The sequence below is a fragment of the Elephas maximus genome, chromosome 6, assembly GCF_024166365.1.
Source record: "Elephas maximus indicus isolate mEleMax1 chromosome 6, mEleMax1 primary haplotype, whole genome shotgun sequence".
NCBI classification, from domain to species: domain Eukaryota; kingdom Metazoa; phylum Chordata; class Mammalia; order Proboscidea; family Elephantidae; genus Elephas; species Elephas maximus.
The window spans coordinates 57816919-57838488 of NC_064824.1; the positions used below are offsets into that span (position 1 = coordinate 57816919).

Here is a 21570-nt window from a genome sequence, read left to right on the forward strand (position 1 = left end):
CAATAGTAATATTGGGATGCAGACTTTTAAAACATTGTTCCCTGATCACCAGATAATCACTATGGTTGTTAACAAACAGCTGCTTTGTGGGTTACCATTTCTCTCGGCTCTAGCAACATCAGAGATGCAAACCCCTTTTGTTGACTTGATTCTCAGCAGTTTTCAAAACCTCTACACATGATTCTGACATTCTACAAACTGTATTTGGAATATAATTTGAAGCTTTTTGCATACAACTTCTTGTTTAGAATATTGTATTGGGATTGGATGGTATAATTTTTTTCTTATATAGAAATGGATGAAAATGTACTGAAAGGTATGTCCATCCTACGAAATTTGAATGTGAAAAATCAAGAGGCATTCTATCAAAAAGCATTAACCAGAAAGACCTGAAATGAAATAAGTGACTGAAGACTTTCTATTACCTGAGAGAGGCCAGAAAGTTATGTGACCTGTCTTGGATTTTGATCTGAGGAGGAGGAAGCAGGAGCTTCAGGGAGTGAGTAAGAACGGACAGAGGGGAGGGAAGAATAGAGCTGTCTTCTGATTGCACCCTAAAAGCCCTGCTTACATGCTTACACATTGTTTACAGTGACGAATTTAACATTCTGCAAATCATTATGCAAAGTTTGTTATTGCATATTCACAGCACATATATTTAAAACCTCAGAAATCACTCTTTCAACAATTCCATAGGGAATTTTGAATGATTTGGTAGGAATGGCAGTCATCCCACTAAGCTTACCGATGACATAAAGAAAACACTATAATGACGATAATCTGAAAAATTATGGTGCTTAATATTTAAAGTTTCTGATTTATTTTTTTCTTACCCTGGAGCTTAGGAACATCTAAAGTAGGTCCAACATAATTCAAAGCTTTAGAAATATTAAAAGTCAAGAACTACTTTAGAAAGGTGATCCGATTCATTAATTCCTGAAATCTTTATTTACATTGATTCTTTTTATTCAAGGCTAATATCTATTCTCTTGGTAGCTACATACCTATCCCTTCAGTGGCCTTGGGATCTTAGCAGGTAACTTGTCACTTTATCACAGAGTCCTTTAACTTCTATAAACTTTCTTTCCTTTGGAAATGTGGATGCTTATCAGGGCATGACCACATTCTACTATTCAGAAGCAGCAGAGGATAGCACAAAATTACTTTCCTCCATATTTCAAGAAGCCAGACAATATAAAATTATTAATGTTTTGAGAAGAATATTCAAAGTATCAAATCACTTGATTTTCAGGCTTGATAATATTTTCCACAGCAAGTGAAGGACCATGGATGGGGAAAAATATACATGGTTACATGAATATCTTCATAACTACACTGTAGGTACAACATATTACGATATTATTACTGGATAATAAAGAATGGGACATAAATATTGACTTAGTCAATAATGACACCTGGACCAATCATGACTCAAGTATTTACTGGGTAACGATAACGTCTGTTACAGAATATAAATACTTAAGAGATGCATGCCATTTAGAGGTTATTCTCTTCTTGGAATCTTAATTTTCTTAATAAAAAGATCATGCCTATCTGAAAGCAGCAGGTTGGGCCAGACAATCTGAGGTCCCTTCAGCTTTTAGAATTATCATTTCATCTGAACTAGTGATTTAGATCATGGTAGGCCAACTTCTCCAAGTTCACTATGTCTATCTAAGGCAACTATTAATCTTGAAAAAGGGACTAGGTATCTTAAAATGTCTTATCTTTGATGATGAAGCTCTAACGTGAAAAGGAAGACAATAACTAATTGGTCAACTACATTTGCATTTATAAATTAAGAAATTACAGGTAAAAATCTTAGATAGAAAACTACCACAAGACAAAAGTATCCAAGAAAAACAGCACATCTTATATTAATATCCATGTGTACTGTGCTAAAATATACATTAGTCATGAAAAAGATGGTCTACATTCTATAATCCTGGAACAGTCAAGAATATTTCTCATCTAGAAGGATTCTTTATAAATATTCCTCATCTAGATGCTAGAAACTCATCAGAAACAAAGCCGAATAAAGTCACTGTAGAACTACTGAAGAGCGTAAGATTTATATCCTGTAAATGATCAGTATCTAAAAATATCTGCCTATTGTACAGAGGAAATAGCATCTGTAGCTTACATTTGTTTTATGAACTAAGAGTATTTGTATAAAGTGTATGTATGTGCTAAGTATTTTTGTTATTCTTTTAAAATATGACATCCTGCACCCAATTATCTTTTGAAGTATGTCTAAATTGTATTAATCCTTGAACACTGACATTTAAAAAATTAATTTTCAAGCAACAGTACAGGCCTTAAAGTACCACAAAATATTTGATTGCCTGAGAATATCTGGTGCTACTCCCTGATTTACTTATGGAGCTATATGATTTACTATGTATAATCTTACACATTTAAAAGTTCTTCACACATGCAATTTTGAGGACTAGCCTGCAGTACAACAGCTACTGGCGAAGGTGTGGAGGCGTGCGACTAGTGTCCTGAAGTAACCACGGCAAGGTGGGATGGAAGGTATCCTGCAAAGGGTGACTGAAAAGCGGATGGGTCAGATGTAAAAAGCACCTCTGCGGAGCTCGCAACTCACCTTTGCCATTTGCGCTTGAACCCCACTAGCCTTCAAGGCAGACACAGCTTTCTGAGCCGCTGCAGGGCTGTCAAAGTCGACAAAACCGTAACCTGCAATGCAAGACACAAACTTAGTTGGTAAGCCATTATTTTGTGATTATGTAAGGAGTAAAAGAATGATTCTACTTTGTTTCTGATGCCAGCAACAGAACGAAAACTCTGTCATCCTGCCAAGTTCCAGGCTCTAACACCGCAGCGCTGCGGCTTCCTCAGGCTTTCTCCCCAGCGTCTATCACTGGCTAGAGAAGCCTCCCTTCAAAGTGGGGGCCAAAAAAAAAGAGCCAGCTTTTTCCTATTCAATATCTCCTCCCCAGGTGTGCTGTAGTTACTGAGGACATCTAAGTTAATGATAAAGGTTAAAACAAAAAAGATAAAATCAACTTTAGGGAAATAGCATTCTCAATGATTTGGTAAGAATGGCAGAGTCATCCCACTGAGCTTACCAATGACATAAAGAAAACACTGTGTTTATTTTGTAGACTACTTTTCAAATAAAGTAATTAAAATAAGTACAGCCATTAAAAGATACTCAAAATACAGAAGACTATAAATTTTAGTGCTTGGTTGAAAATTTCACACTTACCCAAACCGGCTCATTATCTCCCTTCAAAACAAAGGGGAAAAAAAACTCATCCAGATTCCCAAAATATCTGTGTCATCAGTTCATGCCCAAAAATATAAAAAAAACTAAACAAAACAACCTCCTAAGAGAGACCTTGATTCAAAGCAACTTATCCATAGCTTCACAAATTGTTTTAATAAGCCCGTCATCTGTTTTCCCAGGCCACAACAAATCAAAAGCAGGAAATGTGAAAAAATGGGTAAGAGACAGGGTAGGACTGCTACAAAATAAGCATATGAATGACATCCAGAAGTGAAAACTAGTAACAAGCAACAAAAAGAAAAACTATACAAAGCACAGGACTGAAGCAGCTTAAGCACAAACAGCCCATGAATCTCAGCAGGTCTCATGGGGAGCATTGTATTAAGACAAGAATCACTGATTTTTTGCTGTGGCAACTCTTAAAGTATTGAGAAAAGGTTAAATTATATTTAATACACTCTTTTAAAAATTCAGGATACCAGGCAAAATACTAACAAATTTCCTTCTCAGAACTCAAATCAAGTATCATAAAATTCATTTTAAATAAGGATATTTTGAAAAAGAAAAACACTGGATGGAGATGTTGAACACAAGAGGGGCTAAACCCTATCATTTATTTACATGTAATATAAAGAAATAGTAATTTAGACAGTATGGAACCAGTGGCAACATACACAAATACACATATCAAAAACCCAATGGGAAACTCAGAATAGTCCAAACGTTAGTTTTACAGTGACAGTATAAAAAAAAAAAAAAAAAAGCCTGGGAACAAAATAAACTGTGTAAGGAAAAGGAAGGCACTACACATTACAAATGAGATGTTTTAGGAGAGATGAATGTTAAAGCTGAAACAAGAAGTAGTTTCTTATATTACTTGAAACTGAACTGAAATATGGTTTAATTTAATCTAGCCAGTGAAGAAATACCCAGGTTGGAGAGAAAAAGAAGAGGGCTGATCCAGGTAAAAGCAGAGCATGGTACTCACCCATCAGGTCAGAAACTAGGTTAAACATTATCTAAGGTGTTACCTGGATATATTCTTTGAAAGCTAACATACAATTCTCTTTGGAGACACATACAGGCATGTACACACTCACTTATTCTCATACATATTTTAGTACCAAACACAATTTCAGCAGGTTATAAATGAACACTTAGCTAAATTGATGTATCATAGTTAATTTAGCCAAACTCCTACTGAAAGATATTCAAGTTTCTCCTCAAATTTTGCTACTGTCAATAAATTACAATAAACAGAAGGTCTCACTTTTTATGTCACTGTAGCTGAAGTTACCGTCCAAGCAAGGTACTAGTATTATTTTAGCTGTTACTTTCTTATTAAGAAAAAGCCACAACGGTTTGTATTTTAGTTAATTGTTTACATCCTTTTCTGGCCCTTTCCAATGCCTACCACACTCTTGCTATTTCATAAGTATTTGCTGAAGACAAATATAACGATTTAGAAGGCAACCTTGTATTACTGCATTTTCTATCTATATTGCTTTTCAATAAACACAAAGCTACATAAGATATGGAAACCCTGGTGGCGTAGTGGTTAAGTCCTACAGCTGCTAACCAAAAGGTCAGCAGTTCGAATCCACCAGGCGCTCCTTGGAAACTACGGGGCAGTTCTACTCTGTCCTATGGGTCACTATAAGTCAGAATCGACTCGACGGCAGTTTTTTTTTTTTTTTACATACGATATGACTTACACAGATTCTATGAAATAGATTATATGGAAGATGTTTTTGAAGATGGGATGAAATGAATTAACTCAGCATCTCTTTACTGAGGATCCCCAGGAAGAGTCTGCTCAGTCTCCACACCATGAATAGAGAACGTTTCTCTTGTAACCTGGATTTTCCTGCCACCGCTGCCCTCCCAGGTGCCCTGTGTTGGGGGAGCCTTGGTGGCACAGTGGTTAAAGCGATGAGCTGCTAGTTGAAAGGCTGGCTGTTTGAAGCCATCAGTGGCTCTGCAGGAGAGAGATGTGGCAGTCTGCTTCCATAGAGATTTATGGCCTTGGAAACTCTATGGGGTTGCTGTGGAGTTGGGATCAACTTGAGAGCAGTGGCTTTGGTTTCTGGAAGTTGTGATGACTGAATCATGGGACTGGCTATGTTTTCTACCTTTGTTTTGGCCACTAGGAAAGGCAGGGCCATATTTTTGGCTCACTGCTGGCAAGGGCCTATAAACCTGTTAAACCAAACCATTGTCGTCGAGTCAATTCTGGCTCATAGCAACCCTACAGGACAGAGGAGAATTGTCCTATCAGGTTTCCAAGGAGTGGCTGGTAGATTCAAACTGCTGACTTTCTGGTTAGCAGCCGAGCTCTTAACCACTGTACAACCAGGCCTCCTTTATTCTTACAGTAAATGGTTAATGAGCAAGTGTGCCTTGATAATGACCACTAAGTCATATGACCCTACAGACAGAGTAGAATTGTCCCACAGGGTTTCCAAGGAGCAGCTGGTAGATTCGAACTGCCAACCTTTTGGTTAGCAACCAAGCTCTTAACCACTGTACCACCAGGGCTCCTGGCAAGGGCCTACAGGACCTTAAGACAAAAAAACAAAAAACAAACAAAAAAACCAATCAGTTGCTGTTGAGTTAGCATAGAACTGTGCTCCACAGGGCTTTCAATGGCTGATTCTGTGGAAGTTGATCGTCAGGCCTTTCTTCCGAGGCACCTCTGGATAGAGCGGACTCTCCAACCTTTTGGTTAGCAGACAAGCATGTTAACTGTTTGCAATACCGAGGGACTTCATAGGACCTTAGGGAAGGCATTTTTGTAGTAACCTGAAGTTTCCTGCTCTTACCTTTATTTTCCCTTTGATCTGATTTATCCTCACCCATTTTTACTGTTTTTTTTTTTTTTTGTGCATGTGTGTTCTGGTCTTAAATGAAGTTCTGTAAGGATAAATAATTATCAGTTTCTCAATCAATCCCTTTATAAGCTTCATTGTCCTAAATTGCCATATATACCGGGGTTGGTATTTAAATACTTTTTGTTAGCTAAATAAGACAATGTTTGAAATGTAAAAGAGCAACTGATCCATAAAATTTTAAATTTAATAACTAAGGTACATGTTATTCAAACCATTAAAGGATCCAAAATATGCTTTATGACCATGGTTTGTGACCTCCGGAATCTCTCATTTCCAGGTATAAAATTCTTTGATCTATGCAATCTCAAAAAATTAGTACCCAACACAAGCACCTTTCATTTGTAGTAACGAATTTCTATAATTGATCTCTTATCTACTAATTTATCAATATTCATCTTGAATCTATTTGTTTGTATCTGTATCTCATCTCAAGTTATCTATAACAAACTGGTAGCTGTCAATTTTGACTCATGTATCTCATGAGACCTGGCTTTAATGGAAGGTCTCTAGGAAAGCATGTATCTGAACACTGTTCTGATTATTCCTGCCCTTATTTAGAAGCCCCACAAGTCACTCTGCCTATCTCTGAACCTCACCCAACTGTTTCCAACTTAAATGTCAACAAAATATATGCCCAGGGGTTTGCATTATGGTGGTATGTTAGATTTGGCATTAGTTTGTTTTTACCCAGAACTTTTCTAGGTTGTACTGAACATTTTGTGGAATTCTGGCTCCTGGGGAATAGGTACTTATGTGAGAAGAGTGTATAATAGTGGTATGCAGCTCAGGGGAGTGGTGGAGAATTCAACCAAGGAAACCTCTGGGTCCTCTCCCTCACTTAACTCTGCTTTTTAACATATTGAGATGCCATGTAAGATTTCATTTTGGGGTGAAAACAGGGGGAAGGTCAGGCTTAGACCATGACCCCTTGTCTACTGTGATTTCTCTCCTGACTTTAAAGTGATGTTTCAGATCAACTTTTTTTTTTATGCCTACAAGAATCCATTTTTCTTTACAAAACCAAAAGATTTTTTTGTCCCTCCTTCCCCAAATCATTTATAAACATGTGCAGTAAGACTATTCTTGCCAACAAAACGTATACACTTCAGCATTCAATTTGATTCTAACTTATTTAAAATCTTTGAGTACACTCTACATAAAGCACCGCTTTATTCACTGTCTCAAGGCAAAACTGCCTTTATGCACCATGTCGATTAAACACGGGCTTAGATATCCGCCACAATAACTCCTTTAAATTTAGGCACTTTGAAAAAATACAATGAACCACTTCAATTCTAGATTAAAGGAAATGGCTGGCTTCTAAGGAGAGGCCCTACCATAGCATTCATTTATGTTCTTTGGCTTTTTCAGACTGTGCTAAGCCACTGCCATCACCACTGCTTAAAAAACAGGGGTCTAATTAATGAGGAGATTTGCCTTCTTTGCCTATTCCTGTCAACCTGATTTCAATTCATGGGGTCAGTAGTTAGACTCAAAGTCAGCTGACTCCATTCTTCCCTTTTCCTAGAAATCACATGCCTATTGTTAAGATGCTGGATCATTAAGAGTCAGAACCACAGAGCATTGGTGCTGCCTATAGACGCCTCCCCTTCCAGTTCATGGAGCTGTATGACCTCATCTTAATTACATGGAAAACTGAAGGTCAGTGCATCAAATTAATACAGCAGCATATTTCAAAGGGCTTATGACCTCCCCTCCCTGTTACAATTCGGTCAGTGAAAATGGTTCTCTCCTTCCCACTGCCAATATTATCAACAAGCATTCAGCAGAGAACAATTGGGAGTATTGAAACATGTAATTAAGTACTGCTTAAAACTACTCTATTCTAATTAATAGAGCCAATTTGCACAATATGTAATCTTTTCAGTTCTTTAGTACAGTCCAATGGTCTTCAGTAAGCAGCTCTAATCTCCTCAGGCTCAGGAAAGAAAAGCTATTTTCTAACCCTACTCTCCTTTTAAAAAGCAGGGGCTAAATGCCAACCAGTACTTTGCATGTTAACTCCACTGGCGTCAAATCTGGAATTCTGGCAAACTGTTAGCTGCTGTTGGGTTTCCAAACAAAACTCAACCGAGGACAAATGTAACCAATATACTGACACTGTGCAATACAGATGATGGGTGACATATAGGATTTTTTTTTTTTTTTTTAATAAAATGGACATGGTTTTGAAAGCAAAGGTCAGGTTTAACATTCCATAATTTTTAAAAGCTATGATTTAACAAAAAATTGGCCAAGATAACATACCTTTGCATTTGTTCGTTGTCTTATCCAAAATTGCCTTGGTAGAAACTATTTTTCCATACCTAAAAAAGTTAAAAAAAAAAAAAAATGAAGCTGTAATTAAGGAACCCTTATTAATGTCAAAGCCCAGACAACACACATACTTCTCAAACATCTGCAAGCTTTAGAGTACAAAATGTTCTTTACTAGAGGACAGGAAATGAGAAACTAAACTAAAAACTAAGCTTAAAAAAAAAAAAAAAAGGAACGGGTAGGTCTCCTATCTGAACCTTTGTATCACAGTTTGATATTTAGCTTTGAAGAATCAGGTACTTACCTGACAATCTTGGGACAAATAAATGAAACATAAGCCCTTTAAAAACTTTCTATTAATACTATATCTGTGATTACATACAAAGTTAAATGTAAGGTACACAATTATTACAGGAAAGAAAGATGATTCTCACAGTCCTTATGAAATAATACAGGCGGAAAGCTGCCTGCACTGTATCCACTCATTCTGGTTCTGCAGACAGTGCTCCATGGCTCTGGATTATTCTAGAAGGGCATGCATGTGTATGTGGACGTGTATGTTGTGTGTTTAACACACTTAATGATATATTTAGAACCGGTCATTTTTACCAAACATTTTTATAACTGTTCAGAAATGTATTTATTAACGCCTCTTCCATCTCACTAGTAATAATGATGATACCATATTCTCTTACTTACTAGTGTGTGCATGAGCATGTGTGCAAGAAATGGACAACCAAAAATACGGAAAGATAAACCAGGGATTAATCATTAGTTCCGAGGGGCTGTATGACAAATGTGTTTAAATTCCTTAATGTGCAGTACAAGATGGGGTAGGAAAGAAAAATATTCGGATCATTAAAATGTAGTGCACACTACTGAAAATAAAGTGACAGTCTAATTTAAAGATATATACTAAATCAACACCTTCTCATAGTGACCAGACAGACCATGATGAAAGTGCAGTTATCTATTCTTGTCTTCTAAACATTGAAAGCAGAAAGCCTTTTGGAAAAAAAAAACTTTTTTTTTGTTTTCTTAAAAGTCAAAGCCTTTGAGAAATGCACATAACTTACTTCATGTATCTGAGACTCAAGTTTCCTCATTGATATGCACTAAATTCCAAAATTCTACTTTCCTATAGATTAATTTTAAGGCCCTGGCTGGCGCAAATGGTTTGTGCTCCAATACTAACCTAAAGGGTGGTGGTCTGAACCCACCTGGTGGTGCCGCAGAAGAAAAGGCCCGAGAACTCGCTTTCGTGAAGATTACAACTAAGAAAACCCCATGGAGCAGTTTCTACTCTGTAACACATGGGGCCACCGTGAGTCAGAATCGACTTAATGGCAAAGGGTTTGGTTTTTTTTTGTTATATGGGGCCCTGGTGGCATGGCGGTTACACGTTCAGCTGCTAACCAAATGGTTGGCAGTTCAAATCCACGAACTGTCCCTTAGAAGCCCTATGGGGCAGTTCTACTCTGCCTTATAGGGTCATTATGAATCGGAATCAACTTAGTGGGTTTGTTTTTTTAATATGAATTTTTAAATTTTCACATTTCCTCTAATAGCTTTTTCACAATTGATGCTGGCTGAGGACAAAAAAATTCTTTAAAAGTTTTAGGAAATGGAGTATCTATGTAGTATTTTAAATCACTTTGAATATTGGAGATTTCTATTCTTAAGCACTGAAAAATCTGAAATGTATTTATCTAGAAGTAACTGGCTCGAGCCACTGCTTTCCTCCAGCTTATTTTCCCTACTTTTACTCTGTGTAATCATGTAATCAAACGATTACTAACTAGGCATGAAAGTAAATTTAAGGTTCAAATGACAATTACATCTGAGAAGCATAATGCTGCACAAACACTTTCAATTCCCTGCAGAGATTCTGAGTATTTACAACAACATTAACACAGGTCACTAGGCTTATAAAAATAATTTAAAAAAATAAAAAAATCCACAAGCCAGGAAAAAAAAAAAAAAAGAAGATCTAAAGACTACCTTTTAGCAACCATTTATCCACGTAGGTTATCTGCTTGGTATGTACTAGCGCTCTCTCATCTGCACAAGATGAAAGCATTTTAGATTGCATCCCTGCCTCATAACATTTCCAAAGGTAGGGAAGAAAGTTGGTATGACTCCTGTTTAGGGGAAGGGGATAGACAGTCACAGAAATCAAGATATTCTGCCTAAGGTCAAGGAGTTCAAGGCAAAGTCAGACAAAAGAAAGGAAATTTAGAAGAAGAGACTAGCCTTCCACCCTTTGGTTCTGCTGTCAACATTTAATGATAAACCAAGTTCAGAAAAAGATATGGAGAAAGGTAGATATGGAAAATGGGAAAAGAGGAAAGGCTCCTGGCAGCACGGATACTCAATCCATGCCACATGCTCTTCCTAGTTTCAGTTCTCTTTGATCTTTTTGCTACATTTGACACTGCTCCTGACTTCCATGTCAGCAAAGTAGACCCTCTCTGCTTTTGGAGCCTTGCACTCTGCCCTGGTGGTTTGCATCCCACCTTTAAGAGCACTCCTTCTGTGGTTTGTTTTTGCCCATTCAGGCTCCTTCTCCCCTTCCTTAATTGAGTACTTTGGTCAAGCTTAACATTTGGTTCTCAACCCTTCCTTTTCTTAGCAAAATTCATCCAATGCCATGGTTTTAATTAATGTGTCTCTGCTGATGGTGCCCATTTCTCCTTCCTGTTTTTTTTTTTTAATCCTGCAAAGTTTTAGTTTTGTCTCTTCCTCTTTCTATCTTAATATCCTATTAAGATATTATCTACTTAAATAACACCTCACACTATTTTTTAAATCACATTCTCAATAGTACCCCCAGGCATCTTTCCCTGTCTCCTCTCCATATCTCTTTCCATTCAACAGCACTGTCATTCTCCCAATCTTCTATCAAGTCGGGTAGTTGGGACATCCTTTAACCCACCCATTCCTGAAACCAGTCTGTCAATCACTCTTCTGAGTTTTGTCTTTGGTACGTTTTTCTTCCCTTCACTGTCCCTAGACCTATGCATAAAGTGCATAATAGTTCCTCCTGCCCGGAGACTCTGGCCCATCCAACACTGTCTGGCCAGTTAATTTACAGGTAGTCCCCAACTTATGACATATTTGAGTTACAAAATACAGTACTTATGACCGTCCTTTTTTTGGTATATCTCATCCTTAGTAATATGTTACTATATGCAATGTTGCAATGTGTGATTTGCTGATGCTATTCTCAGATGCTCAATTTTATGATTTACTGTTCAAAACACTACTGAATAGATTTAGTTTTCTAAACTAAATTGGGGCTTTGGTTCCTTGAAAACATGGACCCAAATGCTGATCACTCTGCTAAAGTCAATAGGCAGGTTGGGAAGCAGTGACATGTTACCACGAAATATATGAGGGAAAAAAGAAAAGGAACATACAGATAACTCTCCCTAGAAACACCATCTGCATTCCCACGGGATAATCCAGATGACCCAGAACCTTTCACAAGTGCAGTTGTTACCACAACTGACAAATGCCAATGTTGTCTAACTCTTCAACATCAGAGTAAATTTTATAATTTGTGTATTTTTTATGTATGCATGTATTAAAATATAATCTAAGTTTATAGGTAATGTTTCCAACCTCTAAAAACAAACAAGGATCGGATTTATAAAGATACTGGTAATAAAAGTCAATTACAATGAAAATCTGACTTAACATCAAAACTGACTTAAAACAGAGTTGCGGTGACAGAACCCTGTCATAAGTCGGGGACTATCTGTACTGTAAATACCACTTTCAACATGTCTCTCCCATCTCTCCATGACCCTGCCCTACCCATGCTTGAAGGACTTACTCAAACATTATCTTTTCACTGAAACCATCTCTAATCTCCTAAAAAATCTGGCCATCCATTGTATAAGAAAAAAGAAAAGGGAATACATTTATTGACTCTCTACTTACATTCCAGGTACAGTATGTAGGCACGTTGCATGTATGGTCCTTATTATAATTTAACTTACAACAATCTTATGAGGTAGGTGTTGTTAGTTCCATTTTTGCAAGCGGGAAAACAAAAACTCACTAAAGTTCTGAGCCTGAGATCTTGCTTAAAATCCTAAAGCTCAAAAACGAATAATCTTTAAATTCTCACTGCAATTTATCTATGCGAGGATTCTGAGAAACAATGTTTCCTTTATATGCTCAGTGTTTGGAAGGAGGGTAACAAAATGGAAGGTCTATTCTGCTAAGGATGGATTTATTTTCCAAGCCATAGGAAGTTTTTGTTTAAAATATAAGAACAAACGTGGTTTGTGGTTGAAAGAGGGATAAAGAGACAGAAAGGGGAGGGTAGGAGAACAGATATTTCTGAAAGGTGCCGGTTTTACTTTCTATTATGGTTTTCATTGTAATTTGCCAGTGAAGGCTGACAGACTGTGACTTCACAGAAAGTCAGAGAACACCTTTCGGTCTGTCAGTGGGGCTACAGCATATTGGCTCTCTACATGTAAAGAGATCAAGGAGCTGCTTATCTGGACTTATCTGATGGGTGTTGAAAGGTTCCCCTGCCCTAAAATAGCTTCTCTTTTGGGCTGCTCACTCAAGGGCACAAGAGGCTCCCACTAAAATACAGACTCCTGAACTGGAAGATGGACCACTTTCAACCTCTCAGACCCTGGCTAACTTACTGTCTCAGTGCATAACTTGATTATGGTATTGTGGGAATGGAGCACAGAACAAGTCAGTTTTGATGACATGGAAAAAAGCCAGGAAAGATTCAGACCTAGAATATGGGGAAGAATGGCCAATCAAATGGCACCTCAAGGAACAGGAAAGTAGATGCAGGGTCAAAGCAGCCAGGATCTCCCTCTACTGTTTTACTTGCAATAAGATTTAATAATGTGGGGCTGGGGAGGGTAGGGAGAGAGAAGCAATTACAGATGATTAAAATTTAGTCTAAATCTGGCGTAGATCCTCAGTGCCTACAAGAATAACATATCTTGATAAAAATTCATAAAGCAATCAGATTTCCACCTCCCCTTGTTTCTTCTTGCAACTTAATTTGCTTTTTAAGAAATCATCATGAAGGAACAGGATCACATGATGTACTGAGAGAACGAAAACTGCTGGCCGGCAGAATTCACCCTCTAAGAACACAAAGGAGATGCACGCCCAGAAAAGCAAGCTGGAGAATGTTATGGAAAAAATGTGAATGTGAAGAATCTTTAAGTTTTATCTAGCTTCAAAGTAACAATGTTCAGACCACAGCCCTAGCTGCCCAGAAAATAATATTCTTTGCTAAGAGCAGATAATCCACTTCAGGGTAAGCTTTGACAGGAAAAGGATAAAGAATAATTAAGAGATGTGATTGCAGAACAATTAGAATTTTCAAAGGAGGATGATAACACATAAAAGCTCACATTTAAACCTATTGGCCCAAGTGAACTTGGCTGATAAAAGCAGTTATCTCCATCAAACCTTTTGCTTAGACTATTAAAACTGTATTTTTGTGTGTGCCGCAGCTTTACCCATTTCTCCCGTCATTTCCACTTATATCTCTTCTTTCATTTGCTATAATATAAAATCTATTTTAGTTTGCATTTAGTAAAGAAAACTTAATTTTTCTTCTACTGCCTCCAGCAGTTAAACCCACTGCCATCGAGTCAACTCTGACTCATGGTGACCCTATAAGACAGAGCAGAACTGCCCCATAGGGTTTCCAAGGCTATAAATCTTTATGGAAGCAGACTGCCACACCTTTTTCCCTCAGGGGAGCTGGTTAAGTTCAACCTGCCAACCTTTTGGTTAGTAGATGAGTGCTTAACCACTATGCCACCAGGGCTCCTACCCTCATCAGTTTAAAAAACCCAAAAAACCAAACCCGTTGTCATTGAGTCAATTGCGACTCACAGTGACCCTACAGGACAGAGTAGAACTGTCCCATAGGGTTTCTAGGGAGTGGATGGTGGATTAGAATTGCTGAACTTTTGGTTAGCAGCTGAGCTCTTAAACCACTGTTACTCCTAAATTCTACCTTTTTAATTTATGTTGATTATTTAAAAAATATGTGCATATTGTAATTAGAAGGCACAGAAAAGTAGGTTGAAAACAATTAATAGCCCAAAGTCCTGGACATGCACATTTAACAAACTGGTTGCCTATCTTCATAAGCTTTGTTCAATTTGCATGCACACACACATACATGCAGCAGATAAGCGTGCACAGGAACACATGTACACACACACACCCCATACACACTCCTCTGTGAGGGAACTTGGAACTTTTGAACTTTCCCAGTTACAAACCAAGGCTCTTCCACCACTACCAACAGGGTGACAATGGCTGCTAAGTCATTTTAATACTGGTCATTTCAGTTGTAAATTCACTTACATCACTACGGGGTCATTTGCAATGTTTATGGTTGGTTTCGGAATGTTTTATGAATATTATTAAACCTGAAAAAACGAGCGTGTTGAAAATACTAGGAAAAAAAGTATATACAATACGTAAACAAAAAAAGTAATTTTTAAAAGTTTGAGAAAGGGCCAAATATCACTCATGCAAATAGGATGACAGTTTTTGTTTTAATAGCTAAGCTGCCTCTGAAGGACAAAGACAGGCTCCTGCATTCTGTGAGAGATGTTGTGTCCGCAAGGGACAATAATCAGCACGGAGGAGGAATGGGGCACTGAAAGTGAAATAAAGAGAAAGAAAAGAAACAAAACCCAAAACTTCTGTGTAAGTGGCTATATGAACAGCATCAACAATGGAAGGTCTATGATTTATTTAGTGAGTTTATTCAGGGGGATAATAAAAGTAACACCTTACATCTACTTACAGTTATTACTGTATGCCACACATTACTCTAGGTGATTTAGGTAAATTATTTTAATCTTTACAACAACCTTTTGAGTAGCCAGAGTATTATTCCCATTTTGTAGGTGTGAAACTGAGGAACAGAGCAAGTATGGGACCTGCTCAAGGTTACACAGCTAACAAGCAGCAACGGTGGGGGAGGCAGGACGTTTGCTTTGGAGTTTAAAGGCCAGGCCCATTGACAGAGGCAGAAGCTTGGGTCACAAACCACAAATTTTTCCCTAGGTTCAAAGCAATTCCCACTTTGAATCTGCATGCTCCAAATGAGTGAGGGAATGAGGGTAGATTCTGTAACAACTAAAAACTTCTCTAAGAAAGATGCCAATAACATGTGCAAAACAATTACCTACACCTCAAGACTTTATATGCAGATGAAACTGTTCTATCTTGGAGTATTACGTCCAATAGAACGTATACACCAGCTAGCAAAATCAGAGGAAGACTGGCTTTAAAGTGTCTGCTTGGTGGGCATGGATATGAGGACTACAAATGAAAACTCTTCTCATTTTGGACTTGCTGGGGAAAAAGAAAAAGTAAATACATACACAGGCATAAAGGTCCCTGGCGGCACAAATGGTTTGTGCCTCCTACTAACCTAAAGGTCAGCAGCTTGACCTTTCGTGTCTCTGAGAAAGAAAGGCCTGGTGATCTGATTCCATAAAGATTACAGCCAGCAAAACCCTTTGGAGCAGTTACACTCTGGGCACACATGTGGCAGCCATTAGTTGGAACTGACTTGATGGCAACACTTTTCTTTTTTTAGCCAAACACACACACACACACACAGAGATAATGCTGTATATGCAGTTTTATAACTTGCTTTTCTGCTGATTAATTTTTTCAATAATCTCCTAGGAAATGGGGATTTCCCAAAATTTACTTTAGCTCTTCCAACAAAGGCTGAATAAACCAGTAAAAAAAAAAATAGCTGCTGTTGAGCTGACTCCGACTCATGGCACCCCATGTGTGTCAAGAGTAGATATATGATCCACAGGCTTTTCAACGGCTGATTTTTCAGAAGCAGGTCACCAGGCCTTTCTTCTGAGGTGCCTGCAGATGGACTCAAACCTCTAATCCTTTGGTTAGCAGCTGAGTGGGTACATCATTTGCATCACCCAGGGAATCCTAGAGGCTGAGTAAACCCAAACCAAACCCACTGCTGTCCAGTCAATTCCAACTCGTACCAACCCTACAGGATATAGTAGACCTGCCTCACAGGGTTTCCAAGGCTGTAATCTTTACGGAAGCAGACTGTCACGTCTTTCTTCCATGAAGTGGCTGATGGGTTTGAACTGTCAACCTTTAGGTTAGCAGCCAATGCTTTAACCACTGCCACCAGGGCTCCTCAGAGGCTGAACAGGGAAAGGTAAAAATTACATTCATTTTGCTAACAGTTTGTTGGAGAAAGAGGTCTGAAATAAAATAGGAGGAGTCGTTTATGCATGTTATTTAGGTCCCTAACTATCTTGAATAATTCAGCTGGTTATATATTCTTTATTTACTTGGTAAAGGAAGTGGTTAGCATTTGAAGATGAGATACAAGATATGTGAAATTAAAAAATATGGCAATCAACATCAAACTGATTTTTTAAGACTTTTAGCTTTTTTGCCTTCTAGGTTTTCAATGTTCCTAAAAGACATAACCCCCACATTATCTGTCAGTTTGTCGTACTGTGAGGGCTTGCGTGTTGTTGTGATGCTGGAAGCTATTCCACCGGTATTCAGATACCAGCAAGGTCACCCAGAGAGGACACGTTTCAGCTGAGCTTCCAGACTAAGACAGACTAGGAAGAAAGACCCGGCAGTCTACTTCTTTGAAAAGAATTAGCCAGTGAGAACCTTATGAATAGCAGCAGAACACTGTCTGATATAGTGCCGGAAGATGAGCCGCCCAGGTTGGAAGGCACTCAAAAGACAACTGGGGAAGAGCTGCCTCCTCAGAGTAGAGTCGACCTTATCAATAGAAATGTTTGAACAAACGGATGCAGCACTGGAAGTGCTCACTCGTCTATGCCAACAAATTGAGAGATCCATATTTATGCCTATTCCTAAGGAAGGTGATCCAACTGAATGTAGAAATTATCAAACAATATCGTTAATATCACATGCAAGCAAAATCTTCCTGAAGATCCTTCAAAAGCAGCTGCAGTAGTATATCGAGAGGGAACTGCAGGAAATTCAGGGTGGATTCAGAAGAGGACATGGAATCAGGGATATCAGATGTCAGATGGACCCTGGCTGAAAGCAGAGAATACCAGAAGGATGTTTACCTGTTTTACTGACTATGTAAAGGCATTCAACTATGTGGATCGTAACAAATTATGGACAACAGTGTGAAGAATGGGAATTCCAGAACACTTATTTGTGTTCATGAGCTACCTGTAGATAGATGAAGAGGCAGCTGTTCAGACAGAACAAGGGGATAGTGAGTGGTTCAAAGTCAGGAAAGGTGTGTATCAGGGCTGTATCCTTTCACCAAACCTATTCAAATCTGTATGCTGAGCAGATTATCTGAGAAACTGGACTATGCGAAGAAGAATGGGATATGAGGATTGGAAGAAGACTCATTAACAACCTGCATTATGCAGATGACACAACCTTGCTTGCTGAAAGTGAAGAGGACCTGAAGCATTTACTGATGAAGATCAAAGACCACAGCCTTCAGTATGGATTACACCTCAACGTAGAGAAAACAAAGATCCTCACAACTGGACCAATAAACCATATTGTGATAAGTGGAGAAAAGATTGAAGTTGTCAAGGATTTCATTTTATTTCGATCCACAATCAACACTCATGGAAGCAGCAGTCAAGAAATCAAAAGATGCATTGCATTGGGCAAATCTGCTGCACAGGACCTCTTTAAAGTACTGAAAAGCAAAGATGTCAACTTGAAGACTAAGCTGTGCCTGACCCAAGCCATGGTATTTTCAATCACATCATATGCATGTGAAAGCTTGAGAGCGAATAAGGAAGACCAAAGAAGAATTGACGCCTTTGAATTCTGGTGTTGGTGAAGAATATTGAATATGCCATGGACTGCCAAAGAAGAAACAAATCTGTCTTGGATTTGTACAACCAGAATGGTCCTTAGAAGCAAGGATGGCGAGACTGCATCTTACATACTTTGTACATGCTGTCGGGGGGGGATCAGTCCCTGGAGAAGGACATCATGCTTAGTAAAGTACAGGGTCAGCAGAAAAGAGGAAGATCCTCAATGAGACGGATTGATACAGTGGCTGCAACAATGGGCTCAAGCGTAGTAACAATTGTAAAGATGGCGCAGGACCGAACAGTGTTTCATTCCGTGGCGCACAGGGATGCTATGAGTCGGAACCGACTCAGCGGCACCTAACAACAACAACACAAGACATAAAAATATTAAATATATAGAAAGATGTTCTATCTTTCATTCCTGTTGTTTTGGCTTAATTCTTAAATTAGATAAATGCTTCTTCCACTTCTGTTGTGTAGCTGGGCATGCCTTTGTGAATACATGATTCCTGGAATATGCGGTGGAAAAGAAGCTACATCTTACACAGCTAGGGCTGAAGCCAGAGTATGAAGGTGGAGAACGCTTGGCAGAAAAAGTGATTGCAGATCTAAAGGTTAGAGACAACTGAAAACCTGGTGCTGAAGGTGAATGGGTTACAGTTAAGATAAGTGCTGTCAAAATGGAGAGACCAGATCAAGAAACCAACCCACAAATACTTACAGCATGTCTACGGTATGCCCTTCACCTACAAAGCCTATGACAAATATATGTCATTCCTGCCATCAAAGGGATAATCTGTTGGGAGACTGTAAGGAATTTTTAATATTCAAGAATTACTAAAAACATAAGACCTTGTATGATGAATGCTAAATAAAGGGGCATAAACTCAGGAGGGAGATCATGTTGGGCAAAGATGACTTCAGGGAATGCAGAAATTTAGGTGGGCTGTGGAGGACAAAATACAGAAGAGTGTGTATAATCCAAACCTGTGTGGGGAGTAATGGAAGTTAAGTCTGAAATCATGGCCTTGAGTTCTTGGAAAAGGAGTTAGAGAACAGAAGGCGGCTGGAGGTTTTGCAAGTGCAGAATGAAATTACAAAAGCAACATTTCAGTAAGGTTAGTGAAAAGCTTACAACCAGGACTGGCAGAGAGAGATGCTACGTTTTCTTTATTTTTGTGCCCTTAGTACTCAAGCTATAACCGTCATGTTCGAGAAATTAAAATGGAGGGGCAAAGAGTGCTAAGGGATGAATGGGAAGGCTCAAAAGGGCAGAAGAGATTAAGGTTTAAGACAAAGGGCTTCTTTGAACTAGCCCTGAATGCTTAACTCGACATCTAGGAAAATATTCCATGGTTCTGAGCTATGGAAAGCCACCGGCTTGTCTCTCTTGTTAGTTCAGAAAGGACAGAGAAAAGGAACCACTGCTGTTCACTTTTCCGGACTGTCTCAAAAAAAGAGTGCCTGCTCTGGCCACAGACTGAGAGCCGGCAGATTACAGAGGATTCTGCAGCAGCTCATGCCCTCCCCTCAGGTGGTCCAGCCACCGGCTCGTGCGTAACTGCCTCTTAGTAAGTATGTGAGGAGGTGAGAATAAATTACAGACGCTTTGGGGAAAAGCATCACATTTTTCAAGGGAAGATATATACACCTAGAAACCTGATTTTTCATAATCTTGAAATTTTAAGCAAACAAAATCCTTTGAGAGTACACATGAAATTGAGAGTTTGCACCCAAATTCTGGGATCACTAACCTTTTCTCACTAAATTTAGAACCATTCCTGCTAATCTGCCTTTTCAATATTCCTGGGTGAAACTGGCTAATCTATTATAAATGCTATATAATAGTAACAATTGATGCTGTCTATTTATTGCATGTACAGCTTGAACTAAATAATTTATAGAGAACGAACGTTAAAACTGCCTCATTAAAAAACAGCAAAGATGCATTTTTTGTCCTATCCTATGAAAAACTTAAAACCTCTCTTCTAAATAGAAAGCACACTACAAAGCATCTGATTTATTACACAAATTTGCTATTATAGTTTAGTATCAAGTCCATTATGCTCTGCAATCAAGGTAAAACAGCTTTACACTATTTTATGGTCTTTTTAGAGCACACAGCACACAAAGGGTCATTTATGACAATATTTTTGCCACAAGTCACTGTACTGCCGCACTTAGGGATGCACTCACAGATGGCCAGACCCAAAACTAACGCTTTCAAGAACTAATATGTCAGAGGAAAATAAGGCATGCTGAAAATGGAACCCAGAATTTTGCAAGTAAAATGTAGGTTATCTATCATAAAATTGAATCCCTAAAAGTTGTAAACACTGATTAATGTCTAAATTTTACAACAAAGGGAATGTGATTATAGAAAGTGTCTTTTATCTCTGAACTGAATTTATGAATATTTATGAATATTTCTTAAATTCTCTTCCTCCCCTATCAAACCCATAATGTATTGCCTTTGCTTTGGTAATCTCACTTTCATGCTTATATAGTACTTCACTTTACTGTATCATAGAAAAGACAATGTTATAACAGAAGAAGATAGAGTTTGCAATCAAGATACCTGCCTTGAAATGCTAATTCTGCCAATGACCAGCACTGTGATACTGGGGTGAACTGCCTGGCCTCAGTACTCTCATCTGTAAAGTAGGTATGATAATACTTACTTCACAGGATTGTTATGAGGATTAAGGGGCTACTTTTTTTATAGTGCTTAACTCATAATAGGTCTTCAATTACTAGTAAATATTATCTTTCTCTCCCACCTCCCTTCAAATAAGTATACCTGTATTATCACTTAGAGCACTAAGCTGGACTACCTCATTACCTTAATATCACTGTGGGCCTGTATTGCAAAATGTTGACAAAACAGACTGTAACATTTTTATTGTGATTTCTTAGTACAGTTCTTTGCACACTGTAACCACTCAACATACAGACTAAATGAATAAAATATAAACTTGCAACTTAAAATATTTAGTGTGAGGAGTTAGGGGAGGCTGGCAGGGGTAGGGAGACAGGAAATACTACATTTTGCCTTGAAACATGACAAGGCCTTGTATCTTATCCCAATTTAGCTTATAAAAACACTCAGAGGAAGCAAGCTAATTTTGGTGTTTAACATGGAATTAAAAATCGGTACTAAAAAGAAAACTGTGAAAGGTTGGAGTGGAGGAGGATACAAAAATCTAGAAGGGTTTTGTTCATAGATTGCTTTTCAAATAATCTCATTTTTTTTTTTTTGCTCCTTTTAAAATAAATGAAAACTGGAAATCAAACACAC

At 38.2% G+C, this 21570-nt stretch overlaps 1 protein-coding gene across 8 annotated transcripts in view; it reads right to left on the minus strand.

The window, feature by feature from the left end:
• RBMS1 (RNA binding motif single stranded interacting protein 1) overlaps positions 1 to 21570 on the minus strand; it is a 237666-nt gene that overhangs the window by 40487 nt on the left and 175609 nt on the right. For all 8 annotated transcript variants that reach the window (XM_049887295.1, XM_049887289.1, XM_049887291.1 and 5 more), the window contains exons 3-4: positions 8413 to 8471; positions 2609 to 2700 (exon numbers count right to left, since the gene is read on the minus strand). In XM_049887295.1, the coding sequence (XP_049743252.1) occupies positions 2609 to 2700; positions 8413 to 8471 (151 nt within the window). The remainder of the gene's footprint in view (positions 1 to 2608; positions 2701 to 8412; positions 8472 to 21570) is intronic.